Genomic DNA, 19,841 nt, shown 5'->3' with positions numbered 1-19,841 from the left:
CTTTTTTGGTACATTTATACGTGCTGGTTACGTAATCAGTTGCAAGAGCATTTAATTTTGGAAGAGTAAAGTCAACATAATTTTGGTCCACTTAAAATGTTTTGTGGCTAGGAATTTTACAATAGTAGACAAGCACAAGTGTCAAAATCCACGTATATATAACTTAAAAGAGGAAAAAAAAGACCTGCATGTATGACGAAAAAGTTTGTTAAACATGTCCCAGCTGAGAAGGGAAAGTTACGTTTTCTTACTACGCAATACAAAGTAATTACATTTGGATTGGACATTAATTTGCTCTGCATATACATGATTAAAAACTTGATTACCCATTTTGTCATTCCTCAAACCCCAATACACGTTACCATCATTATTTAATAACCATATTAAAAGGACTTGGTTCTCAGTCTAATAGTTTTGTTGTAGTATGTAGTGGATCACTCGAACTGACACAACTGTTTTGGATCATCTTCCCCTTTCCTTCACCCCTTTTCTCTTTCTCTCTAGTATATATATCTTAAACTACCAACTATTTATTCTAGTGACATCTGTGCCCTTTCTCTCTCTCTCTCTACCATACAACTATGTGTATAGAGACAGTTTTCTTTATTCCATTAGATCTGAAAAAGACCACTTACCCAACCTCATACATCATTTTACTAATTCCCAATCACCCTCTTTGATGAGGATCACAGGTTCCTATCAAAGACACAAGACCCTTCCTTCCTTCCACTTCGATCTCTTCCTCATGCATGAAATCATTCAATTGGTGAGTATCTTTGCCTCTGCAAAAGGAAACTGAAAACTGAAGAAACTAGCTAACTTTCCCACCTCACAAGGCCAAAAAGACCAAAACTCCTTAAACTTTGTTTCACCTCTCACGATTTTTTCTTCTCTCTCTCAAACGATGTCACCCGATGACACACCTTCAAAGCCTGCCACAGCAAAAGACCAAGAGACTCAAAGTTCCGGTGGTAGTGGCAGAAAAAGCTCCTCCACAAGGCCCCAAGAGCAAGGTCTCAATTGTCCACGATGTGACTCACCCAACACCAAATTCTGCTACTACAACAACTACAGCCTCACGCAGCCAAGGCATTTCTGCAAGACATGTAGAAGATACTGGACAAAAGGTGGTGCTTTGCGCAACGTTCCTATTGGCGGTGGTTGCAGAAAGAACAAGAAGGTGAAGTCATCAAGGCTATCATGTGACTCCAAGGACTCTGGTTCCTCCTCTTCAGAAGTTGGTGGACTCAAGTTCCTTCATTCTCTTTCTCCTTCCATGGACTTTCACCTTGGAGGGTTACCCTTCCCTAGGCTTCACCATCATCATCACCCTCCAACCACTTACAACCACTTTTCCTCTTTTGAAAACACTTCTAGTACTTCTTCATGTTTCAACCTTGACCCTTCTCCTGGCACCACCACCACCCTATCAAGTTCTTTTGCTGCTCTCTATAATTACCCTTTTTCTTACAATGGTGCAATCCAAGGTATGAGCTCTTTGAACGTTCATAGTGGCCTTGCCTCTTCCATTGAGTCTTTGAGTTCTATAAATCAGGACTTGCACTGGAAGCTTCAGCAGCAGCGATTGGCAATGCTCTTTGGTGGAGACAACAACCAGAAAGATCATAGTGGTGTTAACCAGATTGAGAACCAGACTCAGAAGCCACAAACCATTTTGTTTCAAAACCTTGAGATTTCAAAGCCAGGAACTTTCCCAGTTGGGGACTCCAGAAAAGAACATGGTCCAAGTGGGGACACACACACGCCTTCAACCGAGTGGTTCTTTGGGAATTCCTATGCCTCAGTGACTCCAACACCTACTAGTAGTGGTGGTGGCCCAGGGAATAATGATAATGCAAGCAATTGGAGTAGCGGTGGTGGTGGTGTCCATGCTTGGGGTGATGTGCCGCAGCAATATAGTTCTTTGCCCTAAGTAGCTAGAACTAGAAGATGTAAAAGCACGAGGGAGGAGGATAAAGAGGACTAAGAAAGAGGTAGAGTGATAGCTAGCTAGATCTTTTGTTTATTAACTTTTGGAAGAAATTAATTAATATTAGGCCAACTCTCTGAAAATTAATTGCCTTAAACTCCTTTAGGTATATGGTAGTTATGTCTGTCAGTCACTCTTGTTCTTTACGTTGGCTTCAAAGGAACATATATGTAACAGATGGGAAAGTTAAGACCATAATGTGTTCATATACTCTTCAATTTCAGCTAGATGTGCATCAATTAATTGTCTAAATTCTTACTTTCTCAATTATTATTGGATGGTATCTTGTGCCCTTCATTACTTTACTTCATTGTTGTAGATTGGATATAATTGTTTCCTTCTCCTGTTTCCCCTCTTTTCAATTCAAAAATTAATTAATAACGGGTCATTCAAAAAAATTTCTACTCTTTTAAATATCTACATTCCCTTTTAGTAGTTATTTTTTAGATGTGCTAATCTAGAATGGAAACCATAAGAAATGAGACATTGAGACTTTTAAAAGGAAATGGTGATTTAATTTCAAAACCAATGGTTTTGATGCTTCCTTTCTTGCACTCGGATTCTATTAGGATTATTAAGAGATAAAATAAAATAAATTTTGATAAAATTAGCTCATGATTAAATTAATTTGAATTTTTTTATTTAACTTCTTCAAAAACTAATTTTCAATTATTCCTAAACAAATTTTAGTTTATGGAAGAAAAAAAAATAATTCAGTCTATACTTTTTCTTATAAATAATTCATCACACCTCTCTATAGATCATTCATTATATCAAATGTACGTACTTCAATTGTTCATAATTGTTTTAAACTAAGTCGGCCGGATTATAACTATTTTTTATGAATTGGAGAGTTACCTCTATTCTATTGTTTCCTCTCTAATTAAGTATGGCATACGTAATTCTCAATTAAGCTTTGGCTAATTGTAAAGCGTATAATGAAATGTTACCGTTTTCCCTGAATATGTGTCATTGGGATCTGTGATGGATTTTTTTGGCCTGTTGTGTATTTGAAAATGGGGGAGAATTTAATGTGATGATATCTTTGATTTGTTTTATGTTCAGTTGATATATCCAGAAAACTTACACAACAAACAACATCACTCCCTGCCTCAGCGTGTTCCTCTGATCTGTGTCTATCAGAGAACTGAGTCTCAGGCTCTTCAGCTACACAAAACACGCAGTGGCTGGCCGTAGCTTTCGCTGCTTGGCCTCTTGTTAGCCCTGCAACATCAAAAGCCCTATGGCCCTCCCTCTTCACTATCTCTCTCTCTCTCTTAATTTCTCATATAGTAGTATGTTGCTAAGACTATTCGTAATTATTGTGGCAGTGTGGTGTGATTTGGTGGTGTCTGAAAAAGTGGTGGTTTGAATGAAACACTGCCAACGTTTGAATAATAACAGACATAAAAATATGGTATCTAAAGCTTAGGGTTCGATTTTTTTTGGTGCATAAAAATAAATAAAAGTTGTGTTTAGCTTTTTAGAGTGTTGGAGAGTGAGCCCTTTCATGATCCGTGCTATTTGCCACTGAGCATCCACTCTCATTAGCTACTGTATCATGTACAGAGAGAGAGAGCAAAGCAGCAAGCATTGCTTTTTCTTGCTTGCTTGTCATCTTGATTCCTCACTTTCACTGTTCGCGCGAATAGACTCAGACCCCACAATTGCAGAAAAGCTTAGCATTATATGCTCTTCCTCACCTTTATCCCACTCATCATGACTAAAGAAATGTTAAATTTGTGTGCATGCAAAGTGCCTTATCTTATCTTATAGTTATGGATTCGATCCTTAACTTATATATAAAAAATATTTGTTAAAATATATTTATTTTTAAAATGAATTTTAATATTTTATGAGATTCATTATTAACTTTCAATCAATAATATCTTGATTCAAACCAACAAAAAAGTGCACTATCTTCCTCGGTCCTCGGTTGGGTAAAACTTATTTAGTGAAATGTGCAATGTGTCTAATATATATATATATATATATATGACAAGTATTCGTGTTAATAGCAGCAGCATTCCTTTGGCTCTTAATAAAATCAGAAAACGCCACTTTTGTTGCAAACCCTTTGTCCCAACAAAACTACATGAGCTTTTAGGCAAATTTCTATTCTTTGGAAAGATTTTAGTATTTCTTTTTCTCATGTTATAGTTGTGAAATATTTATTAGTTTTATTGATAATTTAATCTTTTTTGTCAAAAAAATCTAATTAATTATCTCTAAGAAGGTAAAATTTGTTTGATTACTTGTTAAACAATATTTTTTAAGTAGTTTTAACATTTTTTTAGACGTTACTTAAAATAATGTTTTTTAAAACATTAACTTCTAATTTTTTATATTTTATTTTCTTTTTATCATTAAAATATTAATTCAATTTTCTTATTATCTTTTTTAAATATGTTATTTTATATTTTTTAACTACTTTAACAACTAATTTTATTGAACATCTATAATTTAATAAGTTGACTTAAAAATTTTCAACTACCGATTTTCAATTTTTAACTACTAGCTAACTTTTAGTTAATTTTGTCAAATATAACCTTTATCAGTATGATTATATTAGCAAAAAGAATTTTTAATTCAGTGAGTTAAAAAACACCCATAATCTTTAATCTAGAAAAATAATATTAGCAAAAGAAAATAAACAAGGTTCAAATAAGTATATGGAGAGGTATCTAATTAGTGTCCAATCCCTGAAAGGATCAACCACGGGATAAAAAAAAATCTTTATTAATATATTTTAGTACCTCTTAGAATTAATTTTTTCCTCCAAAATCATAATAAAAATTAAAAATTGAAGCAACTATTTATTGCTTTGACCTTTAAGTTTATTTTGAAATTGACTTTGATAGAATTAAATCTAATCCAATCACATTATTTTACCATGATTTTGGGAGTGAAAATTGATTAAAAGGTATCCAAATGCATGTATGATTAGGCTTTATCTTCTTTCTTCTATTTTCCTCTTTTCTTACAAATAAGTTGCATTTTTTTTTTCATTTTCAGATCCATTCGCCGCTTGTTTCAAATAAAACATTATGTGCATGAAGCAAGGAAGTATCAATTATTTCAAAATAAAAAAATATCAATAATTAATTTTCTCAAAGTGTATTATAAACTTTTATCATTTTTTATCGATAAATAGTAATTAGTTTATTATTTTTGAAAGGAATTTGAACTCCAGACTTCTTTTTCTTTCTTTTTTTCTAAAATCATCAAGTGAATGTTATAATTTCTATAAATCTTTGTCCTAAGTATAATGATTTTCTATGTGACTTCTGTAGCTCGTGTCACGGCAAGAGAAGGAGAGAATTGGAAGAGGAAGAGGAGGGATGAGTTGGGAAATAAAGAAAATGAAACTGCGTGATTAACGTGATAAAGTTGGAAAGAGACACTTTTTCTGGACTTCTGTGTGTGGCAAACTCTCATTTTACAACTTACAAGTGCAAGAAGCTCATGACATGTGCATAAGAAAAAAAAAAACTAGCTATACACTGCTTCTCATCATTCTCTTCCTTGTCCTACCCGGAAACGTCTGGCCCCAATATCATTCATCACTCGATACTCGATAGTTTCCCCTGCTAAATCAACTCATGCTTATCATATACGTAAGACCAGAAACATAAAATATACCATATTTACAAAAAACCTAGAAATTTTCTAGATTATTTGCTAATATTTTATGGGGTCTTAATTAGTTAATTTTCAATAAGGTTTTCATCACCATTTGAACTATCCCAAAAGTATATATTCTCATCTGCATTTTTGTTTACCTTCTCATCTGCATGTGCTTTAAATAATTTAATATCAATAGATCATTTGTTTATAAAATGTCGTATAATATTTTTACAATAACTCTTTGTTTGTCTTCATCACATCAATCATCTTATCCCATCTATTTCTATCTTTCTTTATTGTATAACGTTATGTAAAAAGAAAAAAAGTTGTACCCATTAGTGTACAATTTGTCTAATATGAATGGTTTTCATGAGCATCATGTACATACTATTGAAATGATTACATGATTAAGATTTTATTCACTGTGAGTGTACAACATATATAGAGAATACAAAAGAATAATAATTTCAAAATTATCTACTAAATTATATATAACTTGAATTTAAATTATAACAATTTATAATTAATTACTCTATTATATCCATAGTCTAGCACGTCCTGACAAGATGATGGTAACTAAGACAATGTCAATCTTATTCATCAGAAATTTGAGATGTAAAACATGTAAAATCTTTAATGAGAAGGTCCACATATCGATTAAAGTCAACAAATACAAACTTAACCATTAAACACAAGTGATAACACAAATTTTAACCTCTTAAAAGAAGCAAACAAGCTTAACCACCATAAAACACAAACAAAAAGACTTGACCACCATAAGACAAAAGCAAAAATAATTGGTCTCTACTAGATAATTGTAGGATTTATTCTTAATTATTTTATAGCAATCTAGCCAGTTTCAAGCTTTTGGGTTTGTTTTTGTTTGAAACTTTTGGTATTTAAAAGATACTTTGAATTATATGAAATGAATTTTTTTATTGATAAATATTAATTTATTAACTTTTATTAGAAATGTCAATAAAAGATATTCAAATCCACCATCTTTTTTTAAAACCATCAATTTTCAATTACTCAATCTTATATCTCCTTTAATCAATGAAGTTAATCAATCAAGTAGATTGAGTGGATCTACTCAATAAAAAGACAAAGCTCTATTAATATATACTTCATTAATACTCATTATTTATTTATTTCACTCTTTTCTTTTCACATTATATCATGTATATCATACATATATTTTGGTACCTACCAAAATTTTCCCTAATATTTATATCAATGATGTTTACAATTATATATTATTATAAAATATCTATTATTTTATAATCTATGTCAATATAAAAAAATATATTATCAATTAATAAAATCCTGAGTATAATTTTTAAAATAATTATTTGAAAGATTAGCAAATTTACCGTACATAAGAATTGTAATTAGATTACTTTTAGTGTTTTTTTCTTCTTATAATTAATATTATTTTAGCTTCGATAATACTATATCTAAATTCATTCCCTCTGTTAAAAATCAAGTCAATTCATTCTACCTACCCACTCACCAATCTAGACATTAATTTTGGGTCAAGTCTAAATCAAATAAAATTAAAATCAATGAACGGTCTCAAAATATCAATAGAGTTTGGGTCAGGATTAACACGTTCTAGCCTTGAAAGTTCAAACAATTACGTTAGACAGAAAATGTTGAAAGGAGAAGAATAAGAAAAGAAAAGGAAAGAGAAAGAAGAGAAATTGGGAGAATGAAAAGAAGGATAAATATACAAAGAAAAGGACAAGAAGTGAAATGATGGGGGTGGCTGGTGAATGGTGTTGGGTTCGAATCCTCTCAATTCAAAACCGGTGGCCAAAAAAAAGCAGAAGAAAACAAAAATGGTGACGGAGACGAAAGCATTATTCTCGTTTTTAGGAAGGTGACTGCGATAGAGACATATATGTATGTAGCTGATTACAGGAGAAGCTTTAGGCTCAACACTTGACATTTCTATACTTACCTTAAAATGTATTTTAATTTTCTCTAAAATTTCCTTTGAACTATGAAGTGCTAATTCTAGTAGTTACGTAATTTTTGTCCCCCTCACTATTCCCCATATATCCATACAAACAACTTATCCGAGGGAACAAGAGTGCTTCTTTTAGGCTGATGCCATGTATGGCTTGTGTATCATATATGATGCACTTCTCGCTGGCAATGCTATGCATAATATATATATATATATATAAAATACGTACTGTGATCTCTATTTTGAAGTGTCAAGGAAAAACTAAACATGATAGGGGGATCGGACTCATTCATTGCACCGACAAGTTAAACATTTATAATTAATCATCTATATTCTATAGTTTCAAACTTTGGTTGGATCTGTTGATTTTACTGAAGTAAGCTAAATACTTTAACTAGCATGTTAGACCAGTTAATTTGATCATTTTTTACTAATAGTTTGGTAACTCGGCCAGATTAATAATTTGGCCAAAAATCAACTAGGTCATGTATTTAGGGGTGGGGTGTGGGGTGTAGGATTATCCATGAAATAAAAAAAAAAAACTAAACCTTAAATAAACAACATAAGAAGAAAGACTTTAATTAAAACATATTATATTATCAACTAATAAAAAAAGTATGGTTTTTAAGATATATGATCAACCAATAAAGATAGTGCAGTATATGATTTCTTTTATAATACTCGTACATATACTATTTTCTCTAAGAAAAATGATAAGCTTCACATTTATTTGGCAAAGAAAGAGGGTTTAAGACATAAATTTGATTCATTAACTATAGTTATATCTTCTGTTATAAATTAACTTTTACGAGTAAATCACATTAATTCTCTTCTCTTGAAAGGTGTTAAATAATTTATTTTATTTTAACTTATGAGTTTAATTTCTATGCATTTTCAATGTGTAAAAAAATTACATGGTCAACTTATAAGAAATCATATAGTAGATATGCTTTTTAAGTAGTTATGGTAATCCTCTTCAACATAAATAAATCTTTTAATTATGGTGAAAAATATGTCTTGAAAGTGTCTCTTAATGATTTGTTTTATCTTTCTACAGCCTTCCGTGTCACTAAATTTGAATATTTTATTTTAGATGATAAAATGAATCGAGTTTGAATAGTCTGCTTCTGCATGGTAGGGTTGGTAGAAACATCATGTTTTTGTAAAATTAAATAAATTGGTTTACACGGAAAAAAATATTGTTTTTGGGTTTAATACTTTTGGTTAACACGTTTTGTAAGAAGTAACATCAATAAAAAAAAAAAGGTGTATTTTTTCTGAGAAGTAACATCAGTCTACCAATAGAAAAACAAACACACACCTCTAATCACATCTCTAATCTGGTACCCATGCCACTCACAAACTATTGGTAACAACCAATACGTAAGGAATTCAAACCTATTATTATACTCAACTTCCTAAAAGCTAACATCAATTACACTTGTATTAATTCATTTGTTATGAAAACTTTACATATGGTGTATGAACACATAAAAAAAAAGATATATATATATATATATATATATAAATAAGTAGTTCGAAAAAACGTTTTGATTAGTTTTTAACATTTGTTATTAGCTGAAAAATTTGTTTGATTGTTCGACAAATAAATTTTTTTAATTATATTTGACAAGTCATTTCAATTAAGTTTTAACCTATTTTACTAACTAAAAAAAATCATTTAACTGTTGGATTAATAAATTTTTTTACTAGTTTTTAACATTTTTTGAAATGTTACACATTCTTTAAAACACGAGCTTCTATCTTTTTGTATTTTTTTTCTTTTTTATCCTTAATGTATTTATCAAATTTTTTACTTATCCTTTTTAAATAAATCCAGGTTTTATTATTTTTTTTACTCATTCGTATGTTTGTTTTGTTTTTTTTCCTCCAACGTACATACTCCTCATCTTGTTTCACAACATGCACACTAACATTTTTTTCTCCATATAATGGCATTTTTTTATTTTTTTTTTCACTCCTTATGTCATGCTTTGATAGGTTATCTTTACAATATTTTGATTGTGAAATTTTTCACTATGGATGAGTAAAAAAAGAAACATAAGAGTTGATTAGGACTATGTTTTGATAGATTCTCTTTACCTTTCATCATTTATTCTTGATTTTTTTTTTTTTTTGCAATTGTTCAAACTTTTATAAATTAATTACAATTTACAAATGTGTTCTTGTATTGTAACATGATAGAGGTTGCTTTTAGTGAGAGTATTGTTTGCTTAGATTTGTTTAATTTTCATAAGTTATGAATTTAGTGGTGTAGGATAATTCATCCTTTTTGTAAGACAATACTTTTGTGATTTGATTGGCATGTCTTATGTCTTGTAATGATAATCCCTTTTGCGTGAGAAAAAATAGAGTCATGCCTTATGTCTTTATATTATCTAATGGCATTCAGTTCTTGACACATGTTGTGTTGGATTTTTATATGCACAATAAAATTTTATTTTCTCTTAAAAAAAATTTAGTACTTGATGATGAAATTGTTTCTGTATTCTATTTTTAACTATGATACACAATTGAGTTTTTTTATATATTTTATTTTATTTTTTACTTCAATTCGTTCATTATACTTTTTTGATAAATTTGTAAGATGATTTCAATTAATGATATTACGAAGAAAGGGATCAATTTTAAATGGACCATGAGTATGAAATATCTTTGTGTAAGCTTTGCATCAAATTCATTAGGAAGAATAAGCGTGTAGCATTTAGATGGAAGGACATTAATCAAGAATTTGAAGTCATCATCAACCACATGTCTTTACAAAATATTGAAGAAAAAGTATGATTATATGAAGACAGATTGCACATTTAAAAGTTTTTGAAGTTTGAGGAAACTGACTTAGGGTGGGATCCTACTATAAGAAAGTTTAGTGGTCTAAACGAGTGGTGGGGCAAAAAGATTAAGGTTAGTTTATTATATATATTGTTGTAGTTAATTTATAATATAAGTAATTCATTATAAAATTTTGTTTAATGATTAATTATCCATTTTTTTGCAAGAGAAGCTTCATGTTAAAAGATTTTATAATAAATCAATAGATTATTCACTTGATGAATTATAGAATCAACTATTTAAAGATAGTTATGCAACGGGTGAAAATGTTATTGCACCTTCTATGGATCCTAAGGTTGATGAAGTTCTGGAATATGAGAATATAAATGGTGAGGAAGGAGATAAAAAGATTGATAGGAAAAACACTCATTATGAGAGAGATAGAGGTATTGTTGATAGGGAATATAATCAATATGTTTATCAAGCAAAAGATTTGTTAAATAAACATATCTTTTTTGCCTAATTTCATGCATGAATTTAGTAGTATCCAAGCACATGACCAAGATCAGAGTAACACAAGCACCAAGTTAGACTGGTTGTACTAACAAATCTGCATAAACGAAAAATATAGAGGATACATCTAGTGAGATGAAAGAATTGTACAACAATATTGCTAATTTAGTATGGAATCATAGGTCAGATTTACTTTAGTTTATTTTTTTTATATTATGTTTTAGATATTTTTATATTACATTCTTAATTTAACAATTATACTATTTATTTTATTAATTTAACATTATAAATGAAGACATTGATAGTTTTTTTTGTTATTATATTTTATATTTTTTTATGTTACAATATTTATTTTAACCATTATACCACTTATAATATTTAATTTATTATTTCAACACTATATTTTGTCTATTATTTTTTGAACGGTTTTATATATAATTTATTTTAACTAATACACTAATTAACATAATAAAAGTATAATATCTACTTAAGTGTATTTTCTTATATTATTTTTAACTTGATTAAAAATATTGTAAGATATAGTATAAAATTAATAGTAGAATACTTAACATGAAAAAATATAGCATAAAATAATAGAATATAAATGTTTATATCTATCATTTTTTACATTTTTCAGCTACTTTAACCGAATGTTTCTAATTTAATAAGTCAACTTTTCATTTTTTAACTACTAGCTAGTTTTTCAACTAGTCTACTTCAACCAAATGCTTCTAATTCAATAAGCAAACTTTTTCATATTTTAACACTAGCTAGTTTTTCAACTAGTTGCGTTTTTTTTAACGCTACATGAAGTAGATATTTTAAAACGCTAGTTTCTAACTTTTTTATTTATTTTCATTCTTATTTTTAATATATTTATTAAATTTCCTAATTATCTTTTTTAAATAAATCATGATTTTACTACATTTAAGTCATTTTTAACCGCTAGTTTAACTGAGGTTTAGCCAAAGTAATAAAATTTCGTATAACTTTTCAAACAAATAGTGTAGGTGTAATTAACACTACCCTTAAAAGAGTTTAATTTATGTTTTTATTTGTCTCTCAAGTAGTTTTAAGGAAAAGAGTGAATGTATGCTAAATTATGCTGAAGAGCCATACCAGGTTTTTTGCCTGTTGTTGCTTCGGGAGGTATTCACTATAATTGATCATCTTATATGATAAAATTATCATGAGTAAATTAATTTTGGTACAAAATAATAATAATGATAACAATGATTTCATACACTGTATTTTCTAAACAGAAAAGTTCATTTGCAACTCCAGCTTTTCACTACAAGAGTTGGAATTCTATATTATAAAAACTACACACAAACAATATTCCATATGAATTGTTACAGGAGCGAGCAGCCCCTTTTTTTTGAAGTTGGATCTACTATCTTGACCAGATTTTCTTCTTAGTGTCCCTCTCTTTGATTCCTTGAACCTGATCTCTGCTTGTGCTAGCTCTCTTGTGAGACACTGGGGCTAGATTAGCAGTGACTGGCCTTGGTGTTGGCCTCAAACCCCTCACTATTTTAGGTGGATCAGATTTCCTTGCGACTCTTCTATCGTGTTGTAATGATGATGGCATGGCAAAGTTGTTTTCATCATTGCTTCTAAACTCTCTTTTGCTTCTAATCTTGTGAGTGGAATCATTCCCTTTGAACAAACAAGAACCTTGACTTATCTTACGAGTGGAACCATTCCCTTTGAACAAAGAAGAACCTTGACTAATCTGGCGATTTTCTGAGTCTGAACACCTTAAAATGCCAGTCTCAATCTCGCTTGGACATTCTTCACTCATGCAGCTTTTACCTACATCTGGTGTGGCTGCTTTTACTGTTGCATCCACAAAAGAATCAGTTTGTTGCCACTGTTGCTCTCGCTCTCGGTATCTGTCCTCCAGTTGTTCCATCTGTCATGACATATATTGACACATGAGCACACGAATTAATATAAAAACAATTCACTTGAAAGAGGCAACGACAGCCAAGTGCGATAAATGATGAAAATTGAACACTGATAATGGTTCCTGTCAGTGTGTGAAGGAGTTATTAACTAGGATATTACTCTTAAATGACTGTGATCAAATGCACAACAGAAACAAATTGTTAAATTTCTTATTTGAGAAGTGGAAAGTACCTGTTGACGAAGCAAGGACATTGAGCTTTGTTCCTGCTCTTTCAGTTTTCTCTCAAGCTCCTTGATCTGAAGAACATGAAGCAATGAACATAAACAGAGGGATCTTTAAATATATCCCATTATCAAAATACGCAGAATATATAATTGTACAAAGCAACTCTAATTGTTGGCAACCTTATCTTTCAAAATGGCAGATTCAGATTCAGACCCTTGCATCTGATCTTTCAGTTTTTTCTCTAGATCCCAAACCTGCTTACGAAGAAGAACTGATTTAGTGATTGAGAGAAAAAATGGTAAACTTTTTCTTCAAGGAATAATTCATCACATGATAATGCATGTTAATGCCAAGGTTTTGCCAAGAAAAAAAGAATTAAAGTTGAGTGGAAAGGAAAGCAATTTTCCCAAAGTAACAGACGAACCTTCTGTTGAAAACTTGCTGATTCTGACTGCAGTTGTTCTTTCATCTTTTTCTCTAGCTCTTTCACCTTCAATAGAGACAAGTGTTTTGTCAGAAATGAATGTGAGTGACGAAGTAAACCAAGGATTTAATTTTATTTAATGACAAACTCAAACCAAGCACACTTTTTTTGAGGTATGTTTATATGTGGAGTTAGCCAAGTGGCCCATCAATATGGACTAATGGACATTGATGTCAAAAAAAATTTAATGTAGGAGCTGACAAACCAAGACAAAAACATCATGCTAGACATCCCTTGTTGTTACTAAAAGAATGTGTCGATGAGCAAAAAAGTTCAAATAGCAATGTCGAACAAAAACCAACCTTTTGTTGAAGAGTACTGCAGGTTTCTTCTTTTCCTCTCAATTTGTCAGATAATTGAGAGATTTGTTTCTCTGAGTCATTTTGCATGGCTTTTTTCAACTCGATCTGTCCCTCAAGTTCTTTAATCTTTTCTTGCAGATTTTTGTAAATTTGATCCTTGCCTTTGGCCTTACTCTCCAAGTTTTGCAAATTTTCTTCAAGTTTTCGCATAGATTCATCTTTAATTCTGCACTCACTCCGTGCTTTTTCAAGCTAAAGCCAAAATGTAAAAGGAAGAAAACATTAACTTGTATTCTAGAACATGGGGAAATAGAAAATAAATTTCAATGTGTTCAAGTAGGATCATCAACCTACCATTGCTTTCATCTTTTGAACCTCACTTGTATCAATTTGCTTCTTAACAGGACCCAACTCAACACCCCTCACTCTAGTTGCAAAATTAAGTGAGCTCAGTGTCTCACCTACGTCCTGGTCTGATGGACTTATTTGTACAAACATCAAAGTTTTGGAGTCACCTCCTGCAATGTTTTACAAAAAATAAGCAAGGAATGTTACCAATATATATATATATATATATATATATATATATATATATATGTTGCAGAAACAGGATCTTACTCCTCAAAAACACATAAAAAGCTGAAGTGACTAGACATACCTAGTGAGTCTTGAAGTAAATGTGTCAGTTTTGAATTCCTGAAACCACCAAAAGGAAAGAGCATGAATAAAACTTATATTTACATATTAAGATGCGCTTGGGGTAAAGAGTGCAGATATACCGATATGGTATGTGACTGCTTTTCGCTGCTAGAGCGGATATTACATCTCCAAGGGCAGAAAGAGATCGATTTATATTTTGTGCTTCCTTCAGTCGTTCCCCTTGCACATCAGTCTTTGCAAGTCTTTCACTACCTGCCAAATCCACAAGCCAAAGTTTGCTCTTGGTAGACTCGCCATTCAACAAATTTTTAGCCTTTACTGCTATACAAAGAAGGCTGAAACAGATATAAGCAATTGTTAAAAATTATAGGAAAAAAAACCATATTGATTCAGAGGTCTAGACAAGAAATCTTTTTAGTATGATAAAAAAAGAAAAAATACAAGAGCTTGGTACCAGTGAGATCGACTGCTATGCTCATTAACGTTATTACTTCCAACTGCTCTAGCATTATTTCCAACCTGTAGTACATTCCACACTTCATTTATGTTATCAATCCTGGCTTCTACAACACCAGGAACATGATGAAATCCTTCAGAAGCTTGTTTTATCTCCAACCTGATAATCATTTCAAGATAAATCATTCTAGCTACTTTAGTTTCCTGCTCAGACTAGTGATATTGCATATTCTAGCATGCTTGAAACCACATTACTATATCAGACTATCTTACAAATGGAACCAGTGATAAACATAACAAATTACCTCTTTGATGTTTGTCCTGTAGCCAATAAATCTCTGATTTGTTCATTGTAAACCTCTATCACACTAACAGATATGTCATATGAAAATGTTTCACTCCTTTCCTTACTAACTTTAAACAAGTGCTCAAGAGTCCTGTAATTTACTCCTCTATTCTGCTGTGTTCCTTCCATGGTGAATGTCTTCCCTGTTCCTGTTTGTCCATAAGCAAAGATGCAAACATTGTAGCCATCCAGTACAGAGATTACCATTGATGATGCATCAGCAAAAACATCAACTGTTAAAACATAGAAAGCACTGTTGTTTAGAAAAGTTGCAATTATGTTAAATAATAAGAGCGATGACATTCAAGGCTCAAGCAAACAGTTATTGTGTTACACTTTTCAGATACCTTGATCATCTTTTGGTGTATAAACTCTGTCAAATCTGAATGACTTTTTGGTGGAGCCACTTGTCAAAATTCCAAGGCAACCATCCTTTGCTGCATCAAAATCCACAATTGTATTGCATCCAGCTGAGATTTCAGCCTTATTCAATGGACGACATCGACAGAAAACCCTAATGTTCCCTATTATTCATAACAGAAGTGCCATTAGTGCCTTTGACTTAAAATAGTTCTCTTTAGATCAGAAAAAAGTCCATATATACTATGTAGAATAAGTAAACATGACATGAGAACATACCTTTAGCCTCTTGAACTTCATTGAAGAGTTTCTTTCTCTTTGCCATCTCTTCGTTGTACTTCACTTTGAGATCTTCACACTGCTTAACTGCAGAAAGAAGTTTTTAGTCCCATAAGATTATTTGTACTATTTCAAAACAAGAAATTATCTGCAAACTTACATTGAGAAAATTGGAAACTAAATAATATAACTAAAGCATACCCAAATCCTGAACTGCAAAAACCATCTTATTTAATTCAGGGATTGAATCAACACATTCATGTGCTTCAAAGGAAAGATTTGAATAATCACTCTTCATCAACTGCAAAACAAATTTGGCATAAAATGTAAGTAATCCTGAGAATAAATAATAATAATAATAATATTGATAATAGCTTTAAATTTATCTAACTCCTTCCTGAATTTCATCATTTACCTTTATTTTTTCTTGTAAACTGTTAATTGCTTCCGCCCATTTCTTCTTATCAAGCTCATACCTATTAGAAATATTCCTCAGGCTTTCAGCTTGTTTCTCTACAGTTTGATCTGTCAAGGAAGTTGCCAATAGAATTAGGAATCAGATCTTTAAATTACTACAAACACATGTTAATGAATCTCATAAATGAGTTAAAAATTAAGTTTTTAAAGACTCTAATTTCCATGCTCTTGAAGGGAACCCTGCAAAACTTACCAGTTGTGAGTGAATTAAATGTCACTTTGTCAAGTTCCATCTGAACTTCCTCCAATTGCTCATTTGTTGCAGTTAATGACATCCATGCCTGATAGCATTCTTTTGCCTTGAGATCGCACTGCATTGTGAGCTCTTTTATCTTGCTCTCATACTTTGCTGTAGACTTTGCCTGCATAACTTTCATCTGAAACATTCCAATGAAAAGCAGGAAAAGCAAAATGTTGTGAGTCAGTGACACTTGCACTTCAAACTGCCACTTATCAACAAGGTTACACCTCTAACCTGTGATGAAGGAATTTCAATCTGTACAGCACAGGAGCTACATTTAATGTAATCACTTTTCACTTGCGGAACTGTTTGAAAAAATTACAAAAAAAAGACAGGAAATTGCTGAGTAACATCTATGCCAGTGGCAAAATAATTCAAGCACATTAAATAGAAATACAGTACCTGGAGCCTTTGTTGCTCTCCTAATGCAAATCCCACTAACGACTGGGCTTCCAGATATACTTTCAAATCTTATGAGAATCACCCCATCATCCTTAACAGACACCCTTAAGTCAACCATCTGTAGTGGCTTATTGGCTCCAACAACTGCATAGATATCCAATTCAGATAGAACCTGCCATTTTATTTCAATAAAAAAAGAAGTTGAAGCCTTTACTTGAATAAATTATTCAAATGTAAATGCATAAAAAATATATATTCTAGCTTGTACAGAAAAAACTTGCCTTTTCATCTTGAATGTGTACGTTGAACACCCTCATTCCTTTGGGCCCATTTATGTTAATGATCTCCACAAAATGAAGATCGACAATGTAGTCTCCAGGAGGAAGATTATCAAACCTATAACAAAAGCTTCCCAACCTAGCTGATTGGTAGATAAATGGGTAGTCTCCACCCTCCACTATTTGCTCATTGGTACGCATAACGTTGCCACCGTCAAAATATGTGTCAGCCAGGAAAGTTATTCCACCAGCTTCTTCACTAAAAGCATCCCCTCCCGCATTCACAAACATGAAACAATCCTCTTCTGCTTCAAAACGACATAATAGTAAAATTATGCATTAGATCTACATAAGCATAAGCCTCAAGTCCTTTCTCAATACTTAAAACACAGTGCTTTGGATTTTTCTGCAAACTTCACTGAAAATTCAAATTCAAAAAAGTTGATCTAATTACCCGTGTAATCATCAGATTAGCACAACACTTCCAAACTAATCCCAAGTACAATTTACTTAACCCTAATCCAAAATTCTAAAACCCCAAAATTAACACTTCCAAACTAATCCCAAGTACAATTTACTTAACCCTAATCCAAAATTCTAAAACCCCAAAATTAACACTTCACTACACAATTGCCAACAAACAGTCATGTCACTAGATAAAATAAACAGAACGAGTTTGAAATCCGGTTGAAAGGGGTGATTTAAGCGTAATTGGGAAAAGGGTAGAGGTAGAAGCACTAAATTTCAACTTAGAAAGAGGAAAAATGCAACCTTTTCTAATCTATTTTTCATTTCTTGTCACAATCCTGAAAAACATAATACCTTTCGGAATTTGAGATATTCTAACCTGCGTTGTCAGATCTCGTAAACCCAGTTGGGATCAGTCTTGAGCTGGAGTCGCAAACCATCGAATCGAACAAGGACTCGTTGGCGTCTTGCATTGGAGAATCTTTAGGCTCTGAGATTAGGGTTTGTGGGTATTGCAGAACGTCGTTAGATTGAGTCGGATCCATGTGAAAGATGGAGGCTTGGCAATCAAGAAGGAATTTCTAGAGAGAGAGGGAGAGAGAGAGAACTGGTTCCGTGCCAGAAAGAAATTTTCAGAGTGCTTCGAACCGTGGCGAGGGAGGGGAATGGGATCCTTCAAATTTGAATTTGGAGACCGTTGTTGGTTGATAAGTTTTGAATTAAACCGTTGAAGTATCTCCTTTCTTCTTTCCCTTTTGCACTTTCTAAGAGAAAACCTATCAATTTATCGGATACACTACTTGCCTAGATGAAATATGAAAACTATTTAAGGTAAACTAATTTTTATTTGGAGGAGAAAAATGGTTATGAAAGTTTTAAATAATTATCCGATGATAATTTATGGATAAAAATTTATTAATTTTTAAAATAATTATATTAAAATAATTTAAATAATAATTTATGATTGACCGATGACCATTACATAGATATTAAATTTTATTTGGAGTGCCCATCAAATACATTAAATTTGAAAAATAACATGTTTGATAAATTTTAAATGTTTTTTTAAGATAAACCATCAATTTTTACACTAAAAAAATATTGTAATAAAATAATATTGTAATAGTTAATTTGTATAAGAATTTTTATGTTTGAATATGTTAGGTGAAATGTAGTTTTAGGATCGTTTATTTATTTGAATTTTCTAAAACAATCAATTTTCTATTGTAAAATTAAAAAAAATTATAATAGTTATTTTGTATTAAAATTAATAAATTAATTAATGCGGGACAATGATAGGAAAAAGTTAACTAGGAAATAATCTTTTAGCATTTAATCAAAATATTTAAAATCTTGATTTATTTATTTATTTGATATAAAAATGTTTATGTGAATTGGTTCCAAAAACTTGTTAGAATTAAGGCATGCCTCATGATTCAAAGAATACTTACAATTTACAAATAAAGCTTACAAAGGTATTTAAAATCTTTTATTTGAAAAAATAAACTATTTTCCTTTGTAATATATTATGATATAATTTTTATCAGTATCACCAAATAATATAAAATAAAATAAAAAATAGATTATAATATAAAAATTATTTCAATCTAAATGCACACTTTTTTATGTGTTTGGATTAAAAGGAAAACAAATATGAAGAATAGAAAGAAAAAAAAAATTGGAAAGGGTCAACATGTTATTTTAGTGGTTTTTCTCCTATTAATTACCATTTTTTAGTTACAAGACTTAAATCTCATATTTTATTTAAGATATTCAAGTTTAATTTCACTTAAATCTATGGTTGATATCAATTTGTTTTCTTACAGTCAATAACAATAAACCCACCTTATGTGACACCTCATTATTAATTGTGAGGCTAAAAAAGGATTAATGTATAATTTTGTTTAAATTAAACTATAAATAAATTAATTAAAATCATGTTTTTTATATAGAGTAATTGGCATTATACCAAAAAAAAAAAAAGTAGAGTAATTGGCGGAGGTACATTTATCAATAGCCTAGTGTGGAATACCAGTTTGGATTGGGTCCTGTTCTA

The 19,841-nt window shown here is 31.0% G+C and overlaps 2 protein-coding genes across 2 annotated transcripts; one reads left to right on the top strand and one right to left on the bottom strand.

The window, feature by feature from the left end:
* Positions 1–433: 433 nt before the first annotated feature.
* On the top strand, positions 434–2,260 carry LOC114367314 (dof zinc finger protein DOF5.7-like). The gene has a single exon (XM_028324469.1). The coding sequence runs from the start codon at positions 905–907 to the stop codon at positions 1,931–1,933; it is 1,029 nt and encodes a 342-aa protein (XP_028180270.1). The 5' UTR covers positions 434–904; the 3' UTR covers positions 1,934–2,260.
* A 9,785-nt stretch (positions 2,261–12,045) lies between these two features.
* On the bottom strand, positions 12,046–18,559 carry LOC114425513 (kinesin-like protein KIN-14R). Its single transcript, XM_028392460.1, has 19 exons — positions 18,165–18,559; positions 17,321–17,622; positions 17,040–17,211; positions 16,872–16,942; positions 16,590–16,773; positions 16,335–16,444; positions 16,121–16,220; positions 15,920–16,006; positions 15,628–15,804; positions 15,240–15,513; positions 14,933–15,094; positions 14,598–14,813; positions 14,477–14,514; positions 14,173–14,336; positions 13,819–14,070; positions 13,457–13,522; positions 13,212–13,286; positions 13,038–13,103; positions 12,046–12,810 (listed from the first exon to the last, which is right to left on the bottom strand). Exons 1-19 carry the CDS (start codon positions 18,328–18,330, stop codon positions 12,289–12,291), a joined length of 3,204 nt encoding a protein of 1,067 aa, XP_028248261.1. The 5' UTR covers positions 18,331–18,559; the 3' UTR covers positions 12,046–12,288.
* Between the last annotated feature and the right edge of the window lie 1,282 nt (positions 18,560–19,841).

This window comes from Glycine soja, chromosome 9 (genome assembly GCF_004193775.1).
Source record: "Glycine soja cultivar W05 chromosome 9, ASM419377v2, whole genome shotgun sequence".
NCBI classification, from domain to species: domain Eukaryota; kingdom Viridiplantae; phylum Streptophyta; class Magnoliopsida; order Fabales; family Fabaceae; genus Glycine; species Glycine soja.
The sequence above is the reverse complement of the archived record's forward strand: the minus strand, read 5'-3'. Positions and strand labels throughout refer to the sequence as shown.